We start from the raw sequence: 24,551 nt of genomic DNA on the forward strand, positions 1-24,551 counted from the left end.
CTGCGGATGGGGAGGCTGATAGCCTTTTGTGATAATGAAAAGATATTGTTTTTAGTAGCAGTACTACAAGTCCCAGCAAGCCTCCCCCGCATGCTGGTACTTGGAGAACCACAAGTACCAGCATGCGGCGGAAAAACGGGCCCGCTGGTACCTGTAGTACTACTACTAAAAAAATACCCAAAAAAACACAAGACACACACACCGTGAAAGTATAATTTTATTACATACATACACACATACATACATACTTACCTTATGTTCCCACGCAGGTCGGTCCTCTTCTCCAGTAGAATCCAAGGGGTACCTGTTGAAGAAATTATACTCACGAGATCCAGGGGCTCAGGGTCCTCGGAGAAATCCTTTGTAATCCACGTACTTGAAAAAAAAAAAAAAACGCTTACCCGAGCCACGCACTAAAAGGGGACCCATGTTTGCACATGGATCCCCTTTTCCCGACTGCCAGAAAACCCACTCTGACTGATGGCTAAGTGGGTTTCCTCAGCCAATCAGGGAGCGCCACGTTGTAGCACTCTCCTGATCAGCTGTGTGGTCCTGTCCTCACTGACAGGCAGCACACGGCAGTGTTACAATGTAGCGCCTATGCGCTACATTGTAACCAATGATGGGAACTTTCTGCCCTGCGGTTGACCTAAAGTGACGTCACCGCTGAGCAGAAAGTTCCCATCATTGGTTACAATGTAGCGCATAGGCGCTACATTGTAACACTGCCGTGTGCTGCCTGTCAGTGAGGACAGGACCACACAGCTGATCAGGAGAGTGCTACAACGTGGCGCTCCCTGATTGGCTGAAGAAACCCACTTAGACAGAAGTCAGAGTGGGTTTCTGGCATTCGTGGAAAGGTGACCCATGTGCAAACATGGGTCCCCTTTCAGTTCGTGGTCGGGACACCGTTTTTTTTTTTTTTTTTCAAGTACGTGGATTACCCCTGGATTTCCCGAGGAGCCTGGACCCCTGGATCTCGTGAGTATAATTTCTTCAACAGGTACCCCTTGGATTCTACTGGAGAAGAGGACCGACCTGCGTGGGAACTTAAGGTAAGTATGTATGTATGTATGTGTGTATGTATGTAATAAAATTATACTTTCACGGTGTGTGTGTCTTGTCTTTTTTTGGGTATTTTTTTAGTAGTAGTACTACAGGTACCAGCGGGCCCGTTTTTCCGTCGCATGCTGGTACTTGTGGTTCTCCAAGTACCAGCATGCGGGGGAGGCTTGCTGGGACTTGTAGTACTGCTACTAAAAACAATATCTTTTCTTTTACAACAAAGGCTATCAGCCTCCCCATCCGCAGCCCATTGGATGGGGGGGGACAGCCTCGGGCTTCACCCCTGGCCCTTGGGTGGCTGGGGGGGGGGACCCCTTGATTGAAGGGGTCCCCACTCCCCCAGGGTACCCCGGCCAGGGGTGACTAGTTGGATTTTTGATGCCACGGCCGCAGGGCACTATATAAAAGTGACCCCCGGCTGTGGCATTATCTGTCCAGCTAGTGGAGCCCGGTGCTGGTTTTAAAAATACGGGGGACCCCTACTCTTTTTGTCCCCCGTATTTTTGGGACCAGGACCAGGCGCAGAGCCCGATGCTGGTTGCTTAAATATGGGGGAACCCCTGTCATTTTTTTCCCCATATTTTTGCAACCAGGATCGGCTCAAAGAGCCCGAGGCTGGTTATGCTTAGGAGGGGGGACCCCACGCATTTTTTTTTATTATTTTACAGTGTTTAATTAAAAAAAAAAAAATACATAAACCCCAGCACGGATCACACAGATCCGGCCGAGATTGATTGTAAAAAAAGTCGGCAGTGTTTTGCTAATCACTGCCGTAAAAATAAAAAAAAAACCACGAATGACATCGACATCGGAACAAAAGAAAAACCCGAATACGACAGCTTAGTAAATTAGTCGTAATCAATTCAAAAAGTTGCAGTTTTACACTTTCGATGTCATTCGTGATTGAACTTTGACCTGAAACGGGAAAATACGAATCTTAGTAAATTTACCCCGTAGTATCCTGCTTTTTGCCGTTCTGAAAAAGTGAATTAATGCCAACGCAAGAACAAAATATTTTGTGGAGTTTCTTTCAAAAATAAGACAAGACAAACAAATATTATTTGGGGCATTTTACCTCTGAGGATGTAAAAGTAAATTAAGGGCATTTCAAAGCCTTTCAAAAGAAAAAATAGGATTTTGGTACTTACCAGGTAAATCCTTTTCTTTGAATCCATAGGGGGCACTGGAGTACTCTTGGGATATGGACGGGCGTAGCCGAACAAAGGCACTGAATATTCAAATTCAGGACTCTCCCCCCCCTCCATATCCCCAAGTACCTCAGTGTACCTTGCCAGTGTTTTTTACTGAGCGAACAGGATATAGAGAGGTTGACAATGGAGAATCCCTATAACATAACGGACAACCACAAAGTTGATCCGTAACCTTATTGTCAACTAAACAGTTGACACCTTAACCGATAGAACTTTATAATTTGAGCCAATCGGTGAAAATGTGTTACCATAAGCTCCCTTGAGCTTAATACCATCCAAGTTAAATTTGTTCACTAAGCTCCTTTGAGCTTAAAACAACCCAGGTAAAACTGCTCTGGGTGGGCGTCCAGTGCCCCCTATGGATTCAAAGAAAAGGATTTACCTGGTAAGTACCAAAATCCTATTTTCTTTATCATCCACTAGGGGTCACTGGAGTACTCTTGGGACGTACCAAAGCTTCCCTCGTGGGCGGGAGAGCTGTTTGATACTTGTAACAGTAGGCAGGCCAAAGCTAAATGCTGATGGCGCCACCATTAATAACGTATAAACGTGCACAAACGTGGTGCACTGAAGGCTATGTAGCCGCGTTGTAGACGCTCCACGACCCGTTGGGTCTGACATTCCCACAGAACCTGTGGGATGAACTATTACTGACGTAGGCGATTGTAACTTAGCCTTAAAGTAAGTCTGACTTGTAGTCATTATTATCCAACTGGATAATGTCTGCTGAGAAACTGGCTAACCCCAGTTTACAGTATCATATAGAACAAACAACGTATTCAGATCACGTACTGTAGACGTTCGGTACATATATAAACGCGTAACGCGTGTACCACATTCAGAATTCAAGAATGTGCAGTCCACACAGGAACCACTATTGGTATATTGATGTGAAGAATACGAAAGCGGATTTCGTCCGAAGATCTGCTTTGTCATGAGAAACTCAAATACGGTGGCTTGGAATACAAGGCACCCAAATATGAAAACAAAACCTTTGCCGAAGCACCCTTGCCGAAGGCAAGGCTAGAAGAAAAATGTTTTCCAAAGTGAGAAACTTAATTCTCATTTGTTGTAAAGGTTCAAAAAATATGAAACTTACTTCCCCTTTGTTGAAAGGGTTCCAAAATATGAAAACTGTAATAAATCTGAACCCAACCTCAAATCGCCTGGCGCTGTAGGTGGGATAAATAGAGTCTGAACTTTGGTGACACCTTGTAGAAAGATGTTTACAGACGCAAATAGAGGCAAACTTCTTTGAAAATACGTTTACCACACAGATACCTGCACTGTTAGTGCAGATGAACGCAGTTTTCCATTCCATCCCGTTTAACAGAATACGGGTACTTGAAGTATGATGTTGGAAACTTCTGAGGTTTACAACCTATGTAAGCACACGAAATGTTTTAATAATGAGCTGCCTTAAGCGGCTTACTATTTCGTTACATGGTTGGTATAACCGATACTGTAATGCTCTATTTTTTTAAGAGGGCGGTCTTATGGAACGTTTCACGAATTTGCGTGTCATCCTTGCGCAGGGGCCATGCTAATCTTCTCTGTATCGTTCCAACTTTAGTATATGTGCTGCCGAAGCGAGCACTGAACCCTCACCCCGTCAACCGCAGCTGCGGTACATAGATAATAGGTACATAGGTAACTATGGGTAAAAGAACGTTCCCTGATGTAACAGGTTGGACGTATTATGAGCGGGCCAAGATCGTGTGCAAGTATTCCTTGAAAATTCGAGAAGCAAACTTCTCTGAAACCCATAAGATACCACCAGTATGCCTGTGACGAACTGTCTTCTGATCCGTTTTGGCAACGAAGAAAGAAGCGGAAATTGGTGAAGCCAGATACACGATGCTGAATGACCCCATGAATGTGATGTACACATACTGAGCTTTTGTAATTGTGGTGAGATGCCCTCATGTATACTTGAGGGTAACCCCCTTCTGTGGACTCACATCTGAAACACCTCTGGATTTAATGTCCAGTGTTTTAAAATCCAAACCCTGACAGGTGAGATCGTCTGTCTAACAGATGTCCACTCACGGATTGATATTTTGACATTTTCACATAATGGCGTTCTGAGCCATTGAAGATTTGAGTTACCTACCGCCTTGCCATGCGGCTTATTGGTTCTCATTGGTTGTTGAGTATGCAACTGCCGTTGCTTTGTTTGACTGCTTAAGGGCAGCGTGAGCCAGGTATGAAAAACAAAATTACATGAAACTCACGGTTGTTCCTCTCCACAGAAATCTTTAGTAAAAAGCGAAAGATTTATTTGTTCTGAAGAGAAACCAGAGTCTATCCCTGGTCAGACTGAAAGCGATTTATTGCATTGTAAAATGCACATAGTTCTAGGACATTTATCTATTGCATTGTAAAATGCACAGAGTTCTAGTACATTTATCGACAGCAATCTGTCGTGTTTTAGAACCTTATAACGACAAATCCTGACTCTCTGTGACTGTAATCCAGAGTATACGCACCCTTGTTCCTTTGTGGGTAAAGCAAATGAAGGGTGGCGAACTAAATTGAAAACCCATCTTTATTCTTAATAAGTGAATACACCAATGTACCGCTAGTGTAAGTGTACTTTTGTTGTTGCTGGTGTAGTAGGTAAAAGTCTTTGAATTACCATATTTATAATCTTACCTAGGAATTGACATCGTTTAGACAGACTTAGATGTGATTGTTACTTAATCTGCTACCGCAGTATACCTTAGTAACGCAAGATATAGGAACTTTGTTGATACATAGTTCTTATGTGAGATGAGCTATCATTCCAACATCACTTTGGTAAATACAGGAAGCGATAAGCAACTGTAGAAATGAAATGGTTAATGGTTGCGGCGATTTGCAAACGCTAAACCTGTGATGAAGAAACCGGACTGTGTAAATACGCATTGTGAAGGTCAAATGCAATTATACAATTTTGTGTCTTCAATAAGCAAAAACTAACTGCAGAAAATTACTTGCTGATTGATATTGGAACGGAGCTGTTTGATTTTGCTCAAACAGAGGGGAATAAGTAACTCTGACTCTGTTGGCGTACTACTGCCTGGTTTATAAACCAGCAAAGACTAAATGACAACCTGCCAACCCGTTCGACAGAAGCAGTTTTGTACTCCAAGCTGTAAATAGCTGAGACATATATGAGTTGAAGTCATGAAACCTCGCAACTGTAACATGAAAAGACACACTTCCACAATTGTAAAAGAGGTCATCAACCCACTGACTTGTGACTGTAACGTCCTGTATATGGAACGCTTCAAGAATTTGCATGTGAACCTTCCAATTTTGTGCTGCCGAAGCAAGCACTCGTTACAAGGCGTGACTTTTTTTTTTTTTTTTTTATAAAGGAATAAAACGCTGTTACAAGTAAATTGTATGCGCTAATGGCAGAATATCCTAAAGGGATAAAATGTCGTTACACATATATCAAATTTAGGAGCAAACAAGCTCTGGCCTTGTCGCGCGTTACTAACGACAATGAAAGTAACCGGCGTTAGCAGAAGCTTTACAGATATACTCTGCAGCTTCTTTTAACCGTGATCGGTATGGTTTCATACATAGATTCTAGTGACCCAAATGTATCTGTGGTTTTTATAATGTTTGACAGAAACGCATATACCAATGGCGGATCGCGTCCTTTTGGAAACGATTATTTATGGTTGTCCAAAACCCCGCACTATCTGAGTGCTGGACTAATGTACCCTTCTCACTCGTAGTTATCGGTGTGAGATTTGACATAGAATCGTGCATTAAATTATAAGACTAGTGAAATAAACACTCTGGTACCCAAAGGAAAATTGTCACTTTGGAAAGATTGTCTTTTGTTAGCGCTGGCGGAGTTATTCTGAGACTCCGATTACCGCTGTTTTAACTTGAATTGCCAATGTTAACATTTTTAGTCTGCACTAGAGCCTTATTCGCTATGTAGACAAACATCATAATAGGCAACAGACAGACACTTGCACGACTTAATACCATTATTATATGGCATATATATCTATATATATATGTTATTGCTGAACAGCATATTTATTAGGAAACTAAAGTGTTCTTTATGTGAAAAGCAGTTCACATGGGCATGAAACCCGAACCAAATTCCTACTAACACCCCTGCGCCTTCTGGTGGCTTAAAGATGTAGGGCAGGAATGTTCTAGAATTGAACTAAAAATTCCCACTAACACCCCTGCGCCTCCTTGTGGAGTAGAGGTGTACAGTCTGGAATTATAACTGGAAAAAACCAGCAATGATTAAAATGGCCGTCATGCCATGCTTTCCTAGAAAATCACAGTACAGGTTACCTGCTGCAGTTTTAATATAGGCTTAATAGCCTATTATACAGTTACTAAGCTTAATAGCCTATTATACAGTTACTAAGCTTAATAGCCTATTATACAGTGCATTTATTCAAATAATATGAGCACTGCCTGCAGTGTATGCCAGTGTAACCAAAAATAACAGAAAACATGGTTAAACGTGCAATAGGGTATGCCACTGATAACCTATTGCCAGCCAAAGCCTCATATATATATTATATATATATATACAAAGTGTTTACACATATATATTATAGACAGTTTCGCCAGCAAAAGCTTTATTATATTTATATATATATAAAACGTGCTGAAACATCCCAGTACACAGTGTACATTGTTTAAAGTGCTGCGCTGCTTGTGTATTTTGAACCCATGCAGCCTTTGCTGCTGCCATGGGTATTATTCCCCCTCCCCCCCCCTGCATCCCTTACCTGCAGCGTACGGAGATCGGGAACAGGGAGAGCGCCTGAATCTAGCGCCGGGGAGCCGTCCGGCAGCTGCTTCCTACAGCAGTACACAGTCTCCCTGTGTCTGCGGTGTCTCACTGGAAGAGCGGCCGGCGTCCTTTAGTGACGTGCGGCCGCTCTTTAGTACAGAGGAGCGTCTCGGCGGCGTGCCGGGCCATCAGAGCAGCGAGAGCGGCCGGCGTCTGAGTGACGTGCGGCCGCTCTGCTTAGTTGAGCGCCCGGAGGATGTCGGCGGCGTGTAGCGGTGCCGCATCAGAGCCGTGAGAGCGGCCGGCGTCTGAGTGACGTGCGGCCGCTCTGCTTAGTTGAGCGCCCGGAGGATGTCGGCGGCGTGTAGCGGTGCCGCATCAGAGCCGTGAGAGCGGCCGGCGTCTGAGTGACGTGCGGCCGCTCTGCTTAGTTGAGCGCCCGGAGGATGTCGGCGGCGTGTAGCGGTGCCGCATCAGAGCAGTGAGAGCGGCCGGCGTCTGAGTGACGTGCGGCCGCTCTGTTAGTTATAACACTCCCGTGCTCAGCGGCTATGGCATTCTACAGCTCACACACAGCAGGGCGGCAGCGTGAGCTGACCGCCCTGTCACTCATACCTTGTGCTGCCTTCTCCTGGCTGTGACGAGCTTCTCTCTGCTCCGTTTCAGCCTCCAGCATCTCATCTTGGCTGCGTTGCAGCTGTAGATCTTTCCAGCTCTTTGTCTCCTTCTGGCTGTGACGGAGCTTCTTCCTGTAAGCTCCGTTCAGTTTGCAGGAGACAGTGGCTGCCTGTGGCTGTGAGGGTGCTCTTTGTGAGGACCGACACGCCATGCGCTTGCCTATAGCGCCTGTGGCTGTGAGGGTGCTCTTTGTGAGGACCGACACGCCATGCGCTTGCCTATAGCGCCTGTGGCTGTGAGGGTGCTCTTTGTGAGGACCGACACGCCATCCGCTGCCTTGCAGCGGCACCATCCCGGACCCATGTTTTTCAGAAACTGGGACGGGAAGTGTAAAAATTAAAAATAAAAATCTTCTGAAAAGTGGCCATTGCCACAAGCCGATGTTCATCTGTGAGCACCGAAAAAACACTGGCAAGGTACACTGAGGTACTTGGGGATATGGAGGGGGGGGAGAGTCCTGAATTTGAATATTCAGTGCCTTTGTTCGGCTACGCCCGTCCATATCCCAAGAGTACTCCAGTGACCCCTAGTGGATGATAAAGAAAAGTATGTAAAGAGTTTGGGTGCAACATTAACAACAACAAAAAAAGAAAATAATATACATGTTGGAATCTGACAAAAAACAACTAAAACAGGTTCAGCACAGGGGGTGATATAGCTGGGTACACACTTTGCAGATTTGATAAACGCTCTGACTCTTGGATCGATTATCAGTGTGCACTATTTATAGCTCATGGAGGGTCATTCCGAGTTGTTCACTCGCTAGCTGCTTTTAGCAGCATTGCAAACGCTAGGCCGCCGCCCTCTGGGAGTGTATCTTAGCATAGCAGAATAGCGAACGAAAGATTAGCAGAACTGCTACTAAACATTTTCATGCAGTTTCTGAGTAGCTCCAGACCTACTCCTAGATTGCGATCACCTCAGTCCGTTTAGTTCCTGGTCTGACGTCACAAACACGCCCTGCGTTTGGCCAGCCACTCCCCCGTTTCTCCATCCATTCCTGCGTTTTTCCATGGCACGCCTGCGTTTTCAGCACTCCCGGAAAACGGTCAGTTTCCGTCCAGAAACACCCAATTCCTGTCAATCACTCACCGATCAGCAGAGCGACTGAAAAGCGCCGCACGAACACCAGGAAATCTACAAAGTTTTGTGTTAAAAAACTTTGTCTCACAAGAGCCCATATTTGATTTTTCATGTGGATAGAGCAGAATTGAGGGCTAGTCAACAACTTCTGCCGAAGGTGGTTTCTTAGTTTCACATAAATCAACCTATTGTGGTACCTGTGGCTACGGATGCTGTGGCAGTTCCAAAATCTCTTGATGTTGAAAGAGCTTTGAAAATTTACGTCGCCAGAACGGCTCTTAATAGAAAAAATAAGAATTTACTCACCGGTAATTCTATTTCTCGTAGTCTGTAGTGGATGCTGGGAACTCCGTAAGGACCATGGGGAATAGACGGGCTCCGCAGGAGACTGGGCACTCTAAAAGAAAGATTAGGTACTATCTGGTGTGCACTGGCTCCTCCCTCTATGCCCCTCCTCCAGACCTCAGTTAGGGAAACTGTGCCCGGAACAGCTGACATTACAAGGAAAGGATTTGGAATCCAGGGTAAGACTCATACCAGCCACACCAATCACACCGTACAACTCGTGATAACTATACCCAGTTAACAGTATGAACAAAACTGAGCCTCATTTAAAAGATGGCTCATAACAATAACCCTTAAGTTAAGCAATAACTATATACATGTATTGCAGAGAGTCCGCACTTGGGACGGGCGCCCAGCATCCACTACGGACTACGAGAAATAGAATTACCGGTGAGTAAATTCTTATTTTCTCTGACGTCCTAGTGGATGCTGGGAACTCCGTAAGGACCATGGGTATTATACCAAAGCTCCCAAACGGGCGGGAGAGTGCGGATGACTCTGCAGCACCGAATGAGCAAACTCAAGGTCCTCCTCAGCCAGGGTATCAAACTTGTAGAACTTAGCAAATGTGTTTGAACCCGACCAAGTAGCAGCTCGGCAAAGCTGTAAAGCCGAGACCCATCGGGCAGCCGCCCAAGAAGAGCCCACCTTCCTTGTGGAATGGGCTTTAACTGATTTAGGATGCGGCAGTCCAGCCGCAGAATGTGCCAGCTGAATCGTGCTACAGATCCAGCGAGCAATTGTCTGCTTTGAAGCAGTAGCACCCAGCTTGTTGGGTGCATGCAGGATAAATAGCGAGTCAGTTTTCCTGACTCTAGCCGTCCTGGAAACATACATTTTCAGGGCCCGGACTACGTCCAGCAACATGGAATCCTCCAAGTCCCGAGTAGCCGCAGGCACCACAATAGGTTGGTTCAAATGAAACGCTGATACCACATTAGGGAGAAACTGGGGACGAGTCCTCAATTCTGCCCTGTCCATATGGAAAATCAGATAAGGGCTTTTACAAGACAAAGCCGCCAAATTTTCTGCAACACGCCTAGCGGAAGCCAAGGCCAACAGCATGACCACCTTCCATGTGAGATACTTTAACTCCACGGTCTTAAGTGGCTCAAACCAATGGAATTTCAGGAAATCCAACACAACGTTAAGATCCCAAGGTGCCACTGGAGGCACAAAAGGGGGCTGAATATGCAGCACTCCATTAACAAACGTCTGAACTTCAGGCAGTGAAGCCAGTTCTTTTTTAAAGAAAATAGACAGGGCCGAAATCTGGACCTTTATGGACCCCAATTTTAGGCCCATAGTCACACCTGACTGTAGGAAGTGCAGAAATCGACCCAGCTGGAATTCCTCCGTTGGGGCCTTCCTGGCCTCACACCAAGCAACATATTTTCGCCATATGCGGTGATAATGGTTTGCCGTTACATCCTTCCTCGCTTTAATCAGCGTAGGAATCACTTCATCTGGAATGCCCTTTTCCGTTAGGATCCGGCTATCAACCGCCATGCCGTCAAACGCAGCCGCGGTAAGTCTTGGAACTGACAGGGCCCCTGCTGTAGCAGGTCCTTTCGGAGAGGCAGAGGCCATGGGTCCTCTGAAATCATTTCTTGCAGTTCCGGGTACCAAGTTCTTCTTGGCCAATCCGGAACGATGAGTATTGTTCTTACTCCTCTTTTTCTTACTATCCTCAGCACCTTGGGTATGAGAGGAAGAGGAGGGAACACATAAACCGACTGGTACACCCACGGTGTCACTAATGCATCCACAGCTATCGCCTGAGGGTCCCTTGACCTGGCGCAATATCTCTTTAGCTTTTTGTTGAGGCGGGACGCCATCATGTCCACCTGTGGCCGTTCCCAACGATTTACAATCTGTGTGAAGACTTCTTGATGAAGTCCCCACTCTCCCGGGTGGAGGTCGTGCCTGCTGAGGAAGTCTGCTTCCCAGTTGTCCACTCTCGGAATGAACACTGCTGACAGTGCTAGTACGTGATTCTCCGCCCATCGAAGAATCCTTGTGGCTTCTGCCATTGCCATCCTGCTTCTCAGGCCGCCCTGGCGGTTTACATGGGCGACCGCTGTGATGTTGTCTGACTGAATCAGCACTGGTTTGCTTTGAAGCAGGGGCTTTGCTTGACTCAGGGCGTTGTAAATGGCCCTTCGTTCCAGAATATTTATGTGTAGTGAAGTCTCCTGACTTGACCACTGTCCTTGGAAGTTTCTTCCCTGAGTGACTGCCCCCCATCCTCGGAGGCTTGCATCCGTGGTCACCAGGACCCAGTCCTGTATGCCGAATCTGCGGCCCTCGAGAAGATGAGCACTCTGCAGCCACCACAGCAGAGACACCCTGGCCCTCGGGGACAGGGTTATCAACCGATGCATCTGAAGATGCGATCCGGACCATTTGTCCAACAGATCCCACTGAAAGATCCTTGCATGGAACCTGCCGAATGGAATTGCTCCGTAAGAAGCCACCATCTTTTCCAGGACTCGCGTGCAGTGATGCACCGACACCTGTTTTGGTTTCAGGAGTTCCCTGACCAGAGATGACAATTCCTGGGCCTTCTCCACCGGGAGAAACACCTTCTTCTGTTATGTGTCCAGAATCATGCCCAGGAAAAGCAGACGCGTCGCAGGAATTAGCTGCGACTTTTGGATATTCAGAATCCAGCCGTGTTGTTGCAACACCTCCTGAGAAAGTGCTACGCTGACCAACAACTGCTCTCTGGACCTCGCCTTTATAAGGAGATCGTCCAAGTACGGGATAATTATAACTCCCTTCTTCCGAAGGAGTATCATCATCTCGGCCATTACCTTGGTAAATACCCTCGGTGCCGTGGAAAGGCCAAACGGCAACGTCTGGAATTGGTAATGATAGTCCTGTACCACAAACCTGAGGTACTCCTGGTGAGGTGGGTAAATGGGGACATGCAAGTAAGCATCTTTGATGTCCAGCGACACCATAAAATCCCCCTCTTCCAGGCTTGCAATAACCGCCCTGAGCGATTCCATTTTGAACTTGAACTTCCTTATATAAGTGTTCAAGGATTTTAAATTCAGAATGGGTCTCACCGAACCGTCTGGTTTCGGAACCACAAACATTGTAGAATAGTAACCCCGTCCCTGTTGAAGGAGGGGAACCTTGATTATCACCTGCTGGAGGTATAGCTGGTGAATTGCCGCCAGTACTACCTCCCTTTCCCTGGGAGCTGCTGGCAAGGCGGATTTGAGGTAACGGCGAGGGGGAGTCGCCTCGTACTCCAGCTTGTATCCCTGAGATACAATTTGTACAGCCCAGAGATCCACCTGTGAGCGAACCCACTGGTTGCTGAAGTTTCGGAGACGGGCCCCCACCGTACCTGGCTCCGCCTGTGGAGCCCCAGCATCATGCGGTGGACTTAGAGGACGCGGGGGAGGATTTTTGTTCCTGGGAACTGGCTGCCTGGTGCAGCTTCTTTCCTCTACCCCTGCCTCTGGCCAGAAAGGATGCGCCTCTGACCCGCTTGCCTTTCTGAGGCCGAAAGGACTGTACTTGATAATACGGTGCTTTCTTAGGCTGTGAGGGAACCTGAGGTAAAAATGTCGACATCCCAGCTGTTGCTGTGGATACGAGGTCCGAGAGACCGTCCCCAAACAATTCCTCACCCTTATAAGGCAAAACCTCTATGTGCCTTTTTGAATCAGCATCACCTGTCCACTGCCGAGTCCATAATACTCTCCTGCCAGAAATGGACATTGCATTAATTCTAGATGCCAGCCGGCAAATGTCCCACTGTGCATCCCTCATATATAAGACAACGTCCTTTATATGTTCTATGGTTAGCAAAATAGTATCCCTGTCGAGGGAATCAATGTTGTCTGACAGGGTATCAGACCATGCTGCTGCAGCACTACACATCCATGCTGAAGCAATAGCAGGTCTCAGTATAGTACCTGAGTATGTATATACAGACTTCAGGATAGCTTCCTGCTTTCTACCCGCAGGCTCCTTTAGGGCGGCCGTATCCTGAGACGACAGTGCCACCTTTTTTGATAAGCATGTGAGCGCCTTGTCCACCCTAGGGGATGTTTCCCAACGTAACCTATCCGTTGGCGGGAAAGGGTACGCCATCAGTAACCTCTTAGAAATCACTAGTTTCTTATCAGGGGAACACCACGCTTCTTCACACAATTCATTTAACTCATCAGATGGGGGAAAAGTCACTGGCTGCTTTTTCTCCCCAAACATAATACCCTTTTTGGTGGTAACCGGGTTAATGTCAGAAATGTGCAACACATTTTTCATTGCAGTAATCATGCATCGGATGGCCCTTGTGGACTGTACATTTGTCTCATCCTCATCTACACTGGAGTCAGACTCCGTGTCGACATCTGTGTCTGCCATCTGATCTAGCGGGCGTTTATGAGCCCCTGATGGCTTCTGAGATGCCTGGGCAGGCGCGGGTTGAGGTCCCGGCTGTCCCAAGCCTGCATCATCGAACCTTTTATGTAAGGAGTTGACACTGTCGGTTAATACCTTCCACATATCCATCCACTCCGGTGTCGGCCCCGTCGGGGGTGACACCACACTTATCTGCCCCTGCTCCGCCTCCACGTAACCCTCCTCATCAAACATGTCGACACAGCCGTACCGACACACCGCACACATACAGGGAATGCTCTGACTGAGGACAGGACCCCACAAAGTCCTTTGGGGAGACAGAGAGAGAGTATGCCAGCACACACCACAGCGCTATATAACACAGGGATTTACACTAAAAAGAGTGATTTTTCCCAAAAGCTGCTTATATCACATTTGCACCTAAATTTATGTGCCCCCCCTCTCTTTTTTACCCTTGTTGTACTGTATACTGCAGGGGAGAGCCTGGGGAGCGTCCTTCCAGCGGAGTTGTGAAGAGAAAATGGCGCTGGTGTGCTGAGGAAGAAGGCCCCGCCCCCTCAGTGGCCGGCTTCTCCCGCGTTTTGCATAAAGTTAATGGCGGGTTTTTTGCACATATACAGTTTTATAAACTGTATTATGGCCCTCATTCCGAGTTGTTCGCTCGGTATTTTTCATCGCATCGCAGTGAAAATCCGCTTAGTACGCATGCGCAATGTTCGCACTGCGACTGCGTCAAGTAACTTTACTATGAAGAAAGTATTTTTACTCACGGCTTTTTCTTCGCTCCGGCGATCGTAATGTGATTGACAGGAAATGGGTGTTACTGGGCGGAAACACGGCGTTTCAGGGGCGTGTGGCTGAAAACGCTACAGTTTCCGGAAAAAACGCAGGAGTGGCCGGAGAAACGGTGGGAGTGCCTGGGCGAACGCTGGGTGTGTTTGTGACGTCAACCAGGAACGACAAGCACTGAACTGATCGCACAGGCAGAGTAAGTCTGGAGCTACTCTGAAACTGCTAAGTAGTTAGTAATCGCAATATTGCGAATACATCGTTCGCAATTTTAAGAAGCTAAGATTCACTCCCAGTAGGCGGCGGCTTAGCGTGTGTAACTCTGCTAAATTCGCCTTGCGACCGATCAACTCGGAATGAGGGCCAATGTGCATATTGTGCCAAAAGGTAATCTAATTGATGCCCAGGGCCCCCCCCCCCCAGCGCCCTGCACCCAACAGTGACCGGAGTGTGTGGTGTGCTGTGGGAGCAATGGCGCACAGCTGCAGTGCTGTGCGCTACCTTAATGAAGACCGGAGTCTTCTGCCGCCGATTTCATCCGTTTTCTTCTGTCTTCTGGCTCTGCAAGGGGGACGGCGGTGCGGCTCCGGGAACGGATGATCGAGGACGGGCCCTGTGTTCGAACCCTCTGGAGCTAATGGTGTCCAGTAGCCTTAGAAGCACAAGCTAGCTGCAAGCAGGTAGGTTTGCTTCTCTCCACTCAGTCCCACGTAGCAGTGAGTCTGTTGCCAGCAGATCTCACTGAAAATAAAAACCTAACAAATACTTTCTTTTCTAGCAAGTTCAGAAACTGAGGCTCTGTTTGTCCTGTATGCTTCCAACAAGATTGGAAATCCGGCTTCTAAGCAGATTATTGCACGCTGGATTTGTAATACGATTCAGCACGCTCATTCTTCGGCTGGGCTACCGTTGCCGAAGTCGGTGAAGGCCCATTCTACCAGGAAGGTGGGCTCATCTTGGGCGGCTGCCCGAGAGGTTTCGGCTCTTCCACTTTGCCGAGCAGCTACATGGTCAGGTTCAAACACTTTTGCTAAGTTCTACAAGTTTGATACCCTGGCTGATGAGGACCTTATGTTTGCTCATTCGGTGCTGCAGAGTCGTCCGCACTCTCCCGCCCGGTCTGAAGCTTTGGTATAGAACCCATGATCCTTTTGGAGTCCCCAGCATCCTCTAGGACGTGAGAAAATAGGATTTTAATACCTACTGGTAAATCCTTTTCTCTTAGTCCATTGAGGATGCTGGGCGCCCATCCCAGTGCGGACTGTTACTTGCAGTTGTATTGATACTGATTTTTTCGGTTACACGAGGTTTGTGTATCAGTTGTATTCAGCTTGTTGCTGTTGATAGTTCATACTGTTATCTGGTTTCCATGCTGCTCCAGTTGTACGGTGTTTGTGGTGTGAGCTGGTATGTTTCTCGCCCTTAGTGTAACAAAAATCCTTTCCTCGAAATGTCCGTCTCTCCTGGGCACAGTTCCTATAACTGAGGTCTGGAGGAGGGGCATAGAGGGAGGAGCCAGTTCACACCCAGTCAAAGTCTTTTTAGTGTGCCCAGGCTCCTGCGGATCCCGTCTATACCCCATGGTCCTTTTGGCCCTAACTTCATACAATGGATCAGACTGCTATATCAAAATCCGAGTGCCAGGATCTTGGTTAATGGTTACATTTCGTCCTCCTTTACCCTGTCTCGGGGTACTAGACAAGGGTGCCCCCTCTCCTCTGCCCTATTTGCTATAGCCATAGAGCCTCTGGCCTGCCTGATTAGGACACACCCGGACATTGGGGGAATCGCTACGGGCCCTTGTGTAGACAAAATTACCCTTTATGCGGATGACCTGCTGTTATTTCTACATGATTATGCTGTTGATATGCCTATTTTGCTGCAGGTCATTGAGGAATTCGGTGGCTTTTCTGGTCTCCGTATCAGCTGGCCCAAGTCATTTAATATGCCCGTCATTGGTTCTCCTCCCCAGGTCCCGAAGCTCTGCTTGCCGCTATGCTGGACAGATCAGTTTAAATATCTTGGAATTCAAGTCACAAATAACCCTTCTGATTTTATACCCCTGAACCTAGACCCACTGACGCAACTGATTATACGCAAGTCGAGAGCTTGGTGCAAGCTTCCGCTGACAGTGACTGGCAGGGTTAGTCTCATTAAAATGATAATTCTACCCAAACTATTATACATTGTTTTGTAATCCCCGGTATATATCTTCCCGGCATTTTTTAGGAAACTGAATGGTATATTATCATCCTTGATCTGGGCCAACAAAAGGCCTACGATAAAGCTGAATACCCTCACTAGGCTAAAAGCTGATGGAGGTTTAGCCTTACCCAACTTTCAAATGTACTACTTTGCATCTCAGTTATCACATCTTAGCACCTGGATACAGGGCGGGGATGCCGGCACTTTACAATGGGCGTTTCTCCAGTGCTACTATCTGGGCCTCTCTCCGGTGCAGGTTTTGCTGAGTGGGACTGTTTCTCGGTACTGTACCCCTATTGTCTTCCAGTCCATGAAGATCTGGCTCGCTTTGAGGAAACTGCTTGCGTTTGATGGCTTGGACCCAGATACTCCCCTCTGGCACTCTACTTCACTACCCGAGCTGGGGGCCCTCGAGGGCAGGGTGGTGTGGGTTCCATACTCCATTGTCTCTATATCCCAACTGTACAGTGATGGTACGCTGAAATCGTTTCAGCAGTTAAAGGAGGAATTTGGTCTACCTAATTCTTATTTTTTTAGATTCCTACAACTCCGACACGCCTTACAATCACAATTTCGGGACTCACCCCTGGCGCTCCTCCATTTCCCCATAAAGACCTTTTTAAGTTCGTTGGGATGGGTTAAGGTGATTTCTTTTACCTACTCGTACCTATTAAAAACACTTCATGCAGACCCTCTCTCGGGACTCCGTGTGCGTTGGGAGTGTGATCTGGGCCCCATAGGCGAGGAGGACTGGGAGCTTGCCCTGGAGTACCCAGGTATGGTGACTAAGTCACTCCGATTTCAACAAATACAGCTCTTTATTTTGCACAGATCCTATATGACACCGGCTCGGTTGGCCAGGTTTGGGGCTGGCACTACAGCTGTTTGCCCTAAATGTGGAGCCGATGGGGAATCCTTTTGGCACCTTGTGTGGGAGTGTCCATCCATTCAGGTGTTTTGGTCTGGGGTCAGGTCGATTCTGGAGCACACGGGGATGCCTGGGAGTATGTTGACTTTGAGATTCTGTGTACTGGGAATGGGGGGGCCTGCTTCGGAGTCCAAGTGGGAGGGCCTTTATGCTCGTAGTATTTGTGCCCTGGCCAAAGTGTGCATCGTGCGGACATGGATGGCACCGCATAGCCCTTCTGTATCAGCCTTTAAGGCTTTGGTTAATGACACTCTGCTTAAAGATCACTATATATACACATGAAAAATATTGCCTTTTCTAAATATGAGAAAATATGGTCCCCTTGGATTACTTCTGTATACTCCTCTCCCGCCCTTGTGGTATGAGACGCACTGCGCCCTGGTGGTGGTGTGTGTCCTGGGTTCATGCAGGGCCAGGTCGTGATATTCACCGTTACTCTATATACCTCACCTGTTTATTGTAATACTGCTTCTTGTTGTTTTTTCTTTATCTCTCTTTTCTTCCTTTCCTATTCTTTATGTTCTAGAAGTTTCTGTAGACTATGTTACGGCCTACTAGTTGGAGTTTTAATTGTTAAATAACTGGGGAGAAAATTAAAAATGTCTAACATGTGATTTATAACCTGTTTACGGACATTAGATCTTTATTGCACCGTGAGCTTGGTAATAATGTGGGAGCAATTGTACATGTAATGTTATGTATCTTACTTTTGGAGTTCACACATGCTATAAACTGTTGCATTGCTTATCCTGTACTATGCGATTTCCCATGTCTAATGATATGTCTGTATTGGTGATCCTTTTTCGAATAAACAAACTCTATTTAAAAAACAAAGAGCAACTTCCTCTTACTTTGAGGGGCACTTGTTGATTCTGCGTCAGGTGGAGGCACCCTCCTCGGATAGTTCGCCTTCCTTCGGGTAACCGTTTCTTCAGACCCTGTCTTGTCCATTTTAGCAATTTGGCACAAAACCAACTCTGCAAAAGCAAATTATTTATATTTATTTATTATTGTTATTCATATAGCGCACACATATTCCGCAGCGCTTTATAAAGACTATTTGGCCATTCACATCAGTCCCTGCCCTAGTGGAGCTTACAATCTATATTACCTACCACTTGCGCACACGCACACATTCATGCTAGGGTTAATTTTATTGTGATCCAATTAACCTACCAGTACATTTTTGGATCGTGGGAGGAAACCGGAGTACCCGGAGGAAACCCACGCAAGTATGGGAAAATATACAAACTCCACATAGTTAATCGAACCCATGACCTCAGTGCTGTGAGGTAGTAATGCAAACCATAACACCATCTGTACTGCCCATAAAACAAGATTTATGTTAAGAACTAAACGTTGTTAAATATCTTTCTGCGAGGTTCACTGGGCACCACAAGGATTCACATCGGGGTGTAGAGTAGGATCTTGATCCGAGGCACCAAAAGGCTCAAAGCTTTTGACTGCTCCCAAGATGTACAGCGCCGCCTCCTCTATAAACCCGCCTCCATGCACAGGAGCTCAGTTTCCAGCCCAAAGCAATAGCAGGTACCAGAGATGACAATCGCTCGTAGCCAATTACACCACACACTAACCGCAGGAGAGGGTGTCAGCGGCTATGCCAATACCAACCCAAAGAAGCTAAGTGCGTCAGGGTGGGCACCTTTTGGAGCCCAGTGTACCTCGGCAGAAAGAGATTTAACAATGGTAAGTTCTTACCATAAATCTCGTTTTCTGCTGCGGGATACACTGGGCTCCACAAGGATTCACATCGGGGATGTCCTAAAGCAGTTCCTCATCTGAGGGGACGCACTGTAGCGGGCATGAGCACCCGGCGTCAAAAGGAAGCATCCTGGGAAGCGGCGGTATCGAAGGCATAGAACCTTACAAACGTGTTCCCTGAGGACCTCGTTGCCGCCTTGCACAATTGTTCAAGGGTCGCACCACGGCGGACCGCCCAAGAAGGTCCAACCGACCGAGAAGAATGGGCTTTGATGGTAGCAGGAAGCAGACGACTAGCCTGTACATAAGCATGTGCAATCACCATTCTAATCCATCTGGTCAAAGTCTGCTTGGAAGCAGCCACATTTGTGAAAAACAAACAATACAAAAAGAGAATCAGATTTCCGAGTGGAGAAAGTTCTCTTCACATAGCTACGGAGAGCTCTTTGGTAGACAACTCAGGAGAATTAAAGGCCGACACCATAATCTCCTGGTTAAGGTGGAAGGAAGACACCACCTTAGGTAAATTACTTGGACGCGTTCTAAGAACCGCCCGGTCACGGTGAAAAATCAAATAGGGAGACTTACAGGATAAGGCACCCAAGTCCGAGATCCTACTAGCTGAAGCAATCACCAAGCAAGAATAGGACCTTAAGGGAAAGCCACTTAAGGTCAGCAGAGGCAAGAGGCTCAAACGGAGACTCTTGCAAGGACTCCAAAACCACGACAAGTCTCAAGGAGCCACAGGTGGCACATAAGGAGGCTGAATCCTCAACACACCCTGGGTGAATGTATGTACATCAGGTAGGGTAGCAATTTTTCTCTGAAACCAAACCGACAAGGCAGAGATGTGAACCTTGAGGGAGGCCAGACGCAGGCCTAAGTCCAGGCCCTGTTATAGAAAGGCCTAAAGCTTGGCCGTACTAAACTTGAAAACGTCATGATTGTGAGACGCACACCAAGTAAAGTAAGCATTCCAGACCCTATGGTAAATCCGAGCAGAAGCCGGCATACGGGCCTTCAACATAGTTTGAACGACCGCTTCAGAAAAACCCTTGGCCCTCAAGACGGAAGTTTCAAGAGCCATGCCGTCAAAGCCATCCTGGCCAAATCCTGGTAAACACAAGGGCCCTGAACGAGGAGATCTGGTTGTTGTGGAAGTAAAAGGGGACGATTCCACAAGAGACCCAGGAGATCGGAGAACCAATGCTGTCTGGGCCACGCTGGAGCGACCAGAAGCAGGGTTCCTCTTTTTTGCTTGAACTTCCTTATCACACTGGGCAGGACTGACACCAGAGGGAATACATACGGTAGCTGAAAGTTCCATGGAATTGCCAGAGCGTCCACGAATGCAGCTTGAGGATCCCTTGTCTTTGCTCCGAAGACCGGAACCTTGTGACTGTGTCGAGACGCCATCAGATCCACATCTGGAAGGCCCCACATGTCCACGAGAAGTTGAAACACCTCCGGATGGAGGCTCCACTCGCCGGCGTGTAAGTCCTGACGATTGAGATAGTCTGCTTCCCAGTTCAGGACGCCCGGAATGAACACTGCGGATATGGCCGGCAGATGGCGCTCCGCCCACTGAAGAATCCGTGCTACTTCCCTCATTGCCATGCGGCTTCGAGTGCCGCCTTGATGATTTATGTACACCACCGTGGTGGCGTTGTCCGACTGTACTTGAACAGGTCTGTTCTGTGTTAGATGCTGGGCCATTGTCAACGCGTTGAACACTGCCCGCAGTTCCAGAATATTGATCGGGAGCAGAGACTCCTCCTTGGTCCACCGACCCTGAAGAGAGTGTTGTTCCAACCTCTCAGACTGGCATCTGTCGTCAGAAGGACCCAGTTGGATATCCAGAAGAGTCGGCCCCTGCTCAATCGTTGGTCCTGAAGCCACAAGCTCAGCAACAGGCGGACCTCCGGAGACAGTGAAATTATGTGAGATCTGATCTGGTGAGGCAGGCCGTCCCACTTGGTCAGAATTAACTTCTGCAGAGGGCGAGAGTGGAATTGAGCATACTCCACCACGTCGAAAGGTGACACCATGAGACCCAGCAATTGCATTGCCGAATGTATCGCCACTTGTGGACGAGATAGGAAGCATCGAATCCTGTTCTGAAGTTTCAGGAATTTCTCCTGAGACAGGAACAACCATTGGTTGTGAGTGTCCAATATCGCCCCCAGATGTATCATGCTCCGAGCAAGAACCAGGGAGGATTTCTTCCAGTTGATCAGCCACCCGTGGGCTTTCATGCACTGGACTGTCAGATTGAGATGACACAGGAGAAGTTCTGGGGAATTTGCCAGGATCAACAAGTTCTCCAAGTATGGTAGGATCCTGACCCCTTGACGGCAGAGTGTAGCTGTCATGACCGCCATAACTTTGGTAAAAACTTGGGGAGCCGTTGTCAAACCAAAGGATAACGCCCCCAAATGTGGTAATGAAGGTTGCCCATCGCAAACCTCAGGTACTGCTGGAATAGGAATATGTAGGTAGGCTCCAAGGCCAGAACAGTAGAGCGCAGCGTTTCCATACAAAACTTGGAGACCCGCACATGCTTGTTCAAGGACTTCAGATTGAGAATGGGCCCCACGGACCCCTTCAGTTTTGGGACAGCGGTGAATAGTACCCCTTGTCTCTCTGAGCCAGAGGCAACTGTACTACCACTCCTGTGGTCAGGAGGGAATGTACCACCGAGTGCAAAGTGTTTGCTTTTGCTGGATCCAGAGGCACATCTGTCAGGCAAAATCGATGAGGGGGACGATTCTTTAAGGGTACGGCGTATCCTGGAGCGACGACTTCCCTCACCCAGGTATCTTAAGTGGTCTTCAACAATTCCTGGGCAAAACTGGAAATCAGCCCCCCACCCTGGAATCCCCCAGAGGGAGGCCCGCCCCGTCATGCGGCGGGCTTGTCAGTTTCGGTCTGGGCGTTGCAGGTCTAGAAGCACAGCTTGCTTTGGGTACGCCTGACCTTTTGCTTTTCCTGCAGGACGAAAGGGCCGAGGGAAAGTACTTTTAACCTTCTGTGCGGAAGGTGGCGTACTAGGTAGGCAAGCTGTTCTAGCAGTAGCCAGATCAGCTACAATCTTATTCAGGTTTTCTCCAAAGAGAATATCACCCTTGAAAGGAAGCACCTCCAGGGTTTTCTTGGAATCTGGCCAAGACGGACGTAGTAGAGCAACCTTGGCCTCGAGCACCCCGGCATCGGAGGCCGCTTCCTTATGGTACAAAGAAGCCGTGGTAATATACGAGACATTGTCGAGCATGCTCAGAGGCATTGGAAGGCAAATCCGCCTCAAGCTCCTAAACCCACTCCTCAACAGCTTCAGCAGCCCAAGTTGCTGCAATGGTTGGCCTATGCACAGTCGTCAGGGTATAAATCGCTTTTAAACAACCCTCCACACGTCTATCCGTCGGTTCCTTCAGAGAGGTGACGGTAGTAACTGGAAGAGCAGAGGAAACCATACGCGCCACATAAGAATCAACGGGCGGAGGGGTTTCCCAATTTTTTCAAACCTCCGCAGAAAGAGGATAGCAAGCCAACAGTCTCTTATTCGGTGTAAATTTTGTCCCCGGATTTTCCCAGGATTCCTGATGTATGTCAACCAGGTGTTCAGAATGAGGTAAAACTTGTTTAACCACCTTCTTTCGTTTGAACCTATCCGGTTTCTTAGAGACAGCCTCAGGCTCAGGATCATCAGACACCTGAAGAATGTGCCTAATCGCTTCAATCAAATCCGGGACATCCACCAATGATTTCCCTTCCTCATCAGAAACATCTGTGTCAGTGTCTGTGGGATCAGTATATGCACCATCCTCGTCAGAGGACATGCCTGGGATAGCATTGGATTGGGAGGAGGTAATTGCCCATTTAGAAGATGACTTCGTCTTGGGTGAGATTTTCACTTAGATTTAGTCAGTGATCGGTTCAAATGCAGTAACTGAGTGGAGATCTGATCTGCCCATGGCGGGCGGATTAATAGCAGGGACCATAAACTGTTGCAGTGGCATCGGTGGTCCCACAGGGGGCGCCAATTTAGTTACAAGCGTATTTAACAGTGTAGAAAACGTAGCCCAAGGTGGGTCCTGTGATGCCCCAGGTGCTACCGACCTACTGGGGGGTGGGGAACCCCCTGTACCTGAACTCTCAGCACCATATTATCCTCCATCACGTCTGCGGCCTCACTACCACGCAGTGTGGGAAAAGCCCCAACGTCGTTGCCACGTGTAGCAGACATAACAAAGTGCATAATATAGGGCAACTTGATGCAAAGTTTAGCAGCAATATACTGTACCTAGCAAGAACACTCGGTGAAGTGTGAAGCACCAACCGGGAGTTCAAGAGATATATAGTGTGACTATGAATCAAGAGTAAAAATACACAGCCAGTATATCTTGTGATAAAATCCTATATTATACAGAAATAAACCTGATACACTTAGTCCCCTCAGGTATTTATTTATTTATTTATTAACAGTTTCTTATATAGCGCAGCATATTCCGTTGCGCTTTACAATTAGAACAACAGTAATAGAACAAAACTGGGTAAAAACAGACAGACATAGAGGTAGGAAGGCCCTGCTCGCAAGCTTACAATCTATATATATTATACAGAAATAAACCTGATACACTTAGTCCCCTCAGGTACAGCAATATAGGAGTAGCCCACTGAGTGAAATACCCTTTAATAAGGTAGCCACGCAGCACCTACATGCACACACACACACATATATTGTCACACACGTACCATGCAGAAATTATGCACCATAAAACTGTACTGGACTAGCAATACAAAGTAATACTCAGTCTGGCTATATGTGTTAACAATAGATATAACAAAACACAGTAACTACTGGATGCATATCACAGAGTGTTTGTACCACACAACCCTGAATGTATGCACTGTTTCTTAACTAACACTGTCCCAGTGACAGGTAGAATACTTAAGTGTCCTGTAGGAAACACAGCACTGGCAATCAGGCGGTTCTACAGAAGATTTGCCCCAGCAGTCCCAGGAACAGTACAGCTCTATCAGTGATGGCTGCTGGCCGGAAGTGAAGGAGAGGAAGGCAGCTCCAGGGCGGGAACACTTGTAGAAATGGCGCCCTGGGGCTGGGGGGAGGGGCCTCAGGTCCGACCTGCTCCCCCTGCTGGCATCCCCACCGGGCTCTGCGGCCAGTTAAAAACGGTGTTAACGTACAGTAAGAGCCCCCCAGACCTGTGCCATTAAGTGTCCCTGGTGGATAGTGGAGCGGCTGCCCAGTAATCAGTGTCCACGCCAGCGCGCGCACAGCCAGCCTTCTACGGCCGCGCTGGATCGCGGTAAAGTGCGGGCACAGAAGCCCCTTACCTCCCCCGTAGCTGCGGCCCCA

At 47.6% G+C, this 24,551-nt stretch overlaps 1 protein-coding gene, 1 non-coding gene and 1 pseudogene across 2 annotated transcripts in view; all 3 read right to left on the reverse strand.

The window, feature by feature from the left end:
• The window catches only part of LOC135037288 (histone H3-like centromeric protein cpar-1), a 273,082-nt gene that overhangs the window by 183,402 nt on the left and 65,129 nt on the right, over positions 1–24,551 (reverse strand). The window contains exon 2 of the mRNA XM_063954543.1: positions 18,304–18,429. Coding sequence (XP_063810613.1) covers positions 18,304–18,429 — 126 coding nt within the window. The remainder of the gene's footprint in view (positions 1–18,303; positions 18,430–24,551) is intronic.
• On the reverse strand, positions 3,767–3,873 carry LOC134932522 (U6 spliceosomal RNA). The gene has a single exon (XR_010179382.1). It is a non-coding gene; the product is annotated as a U6 spliceosomal RNA (small nuclear RNA).
• On the reverse strand, positions 4,482–4,582 carry LOC134961786 (U5 spliceosomal RNA; annotated as a pseudogene).

Source organism: Pseudophryne corroboree, chromosome 1 (assembly GCF_028390025.1).
Source record: "Pseudophryne corroboree isolate aPseCor3 chromosome 1, aPseCor3.hap2, whole genome shotgun sequence".
NCBI lineage: Eukaryota > Metazoa > Chordata > Amphibia > Anura > Myobatrachidae > Pseudophryne > Pseudophryne corroboree.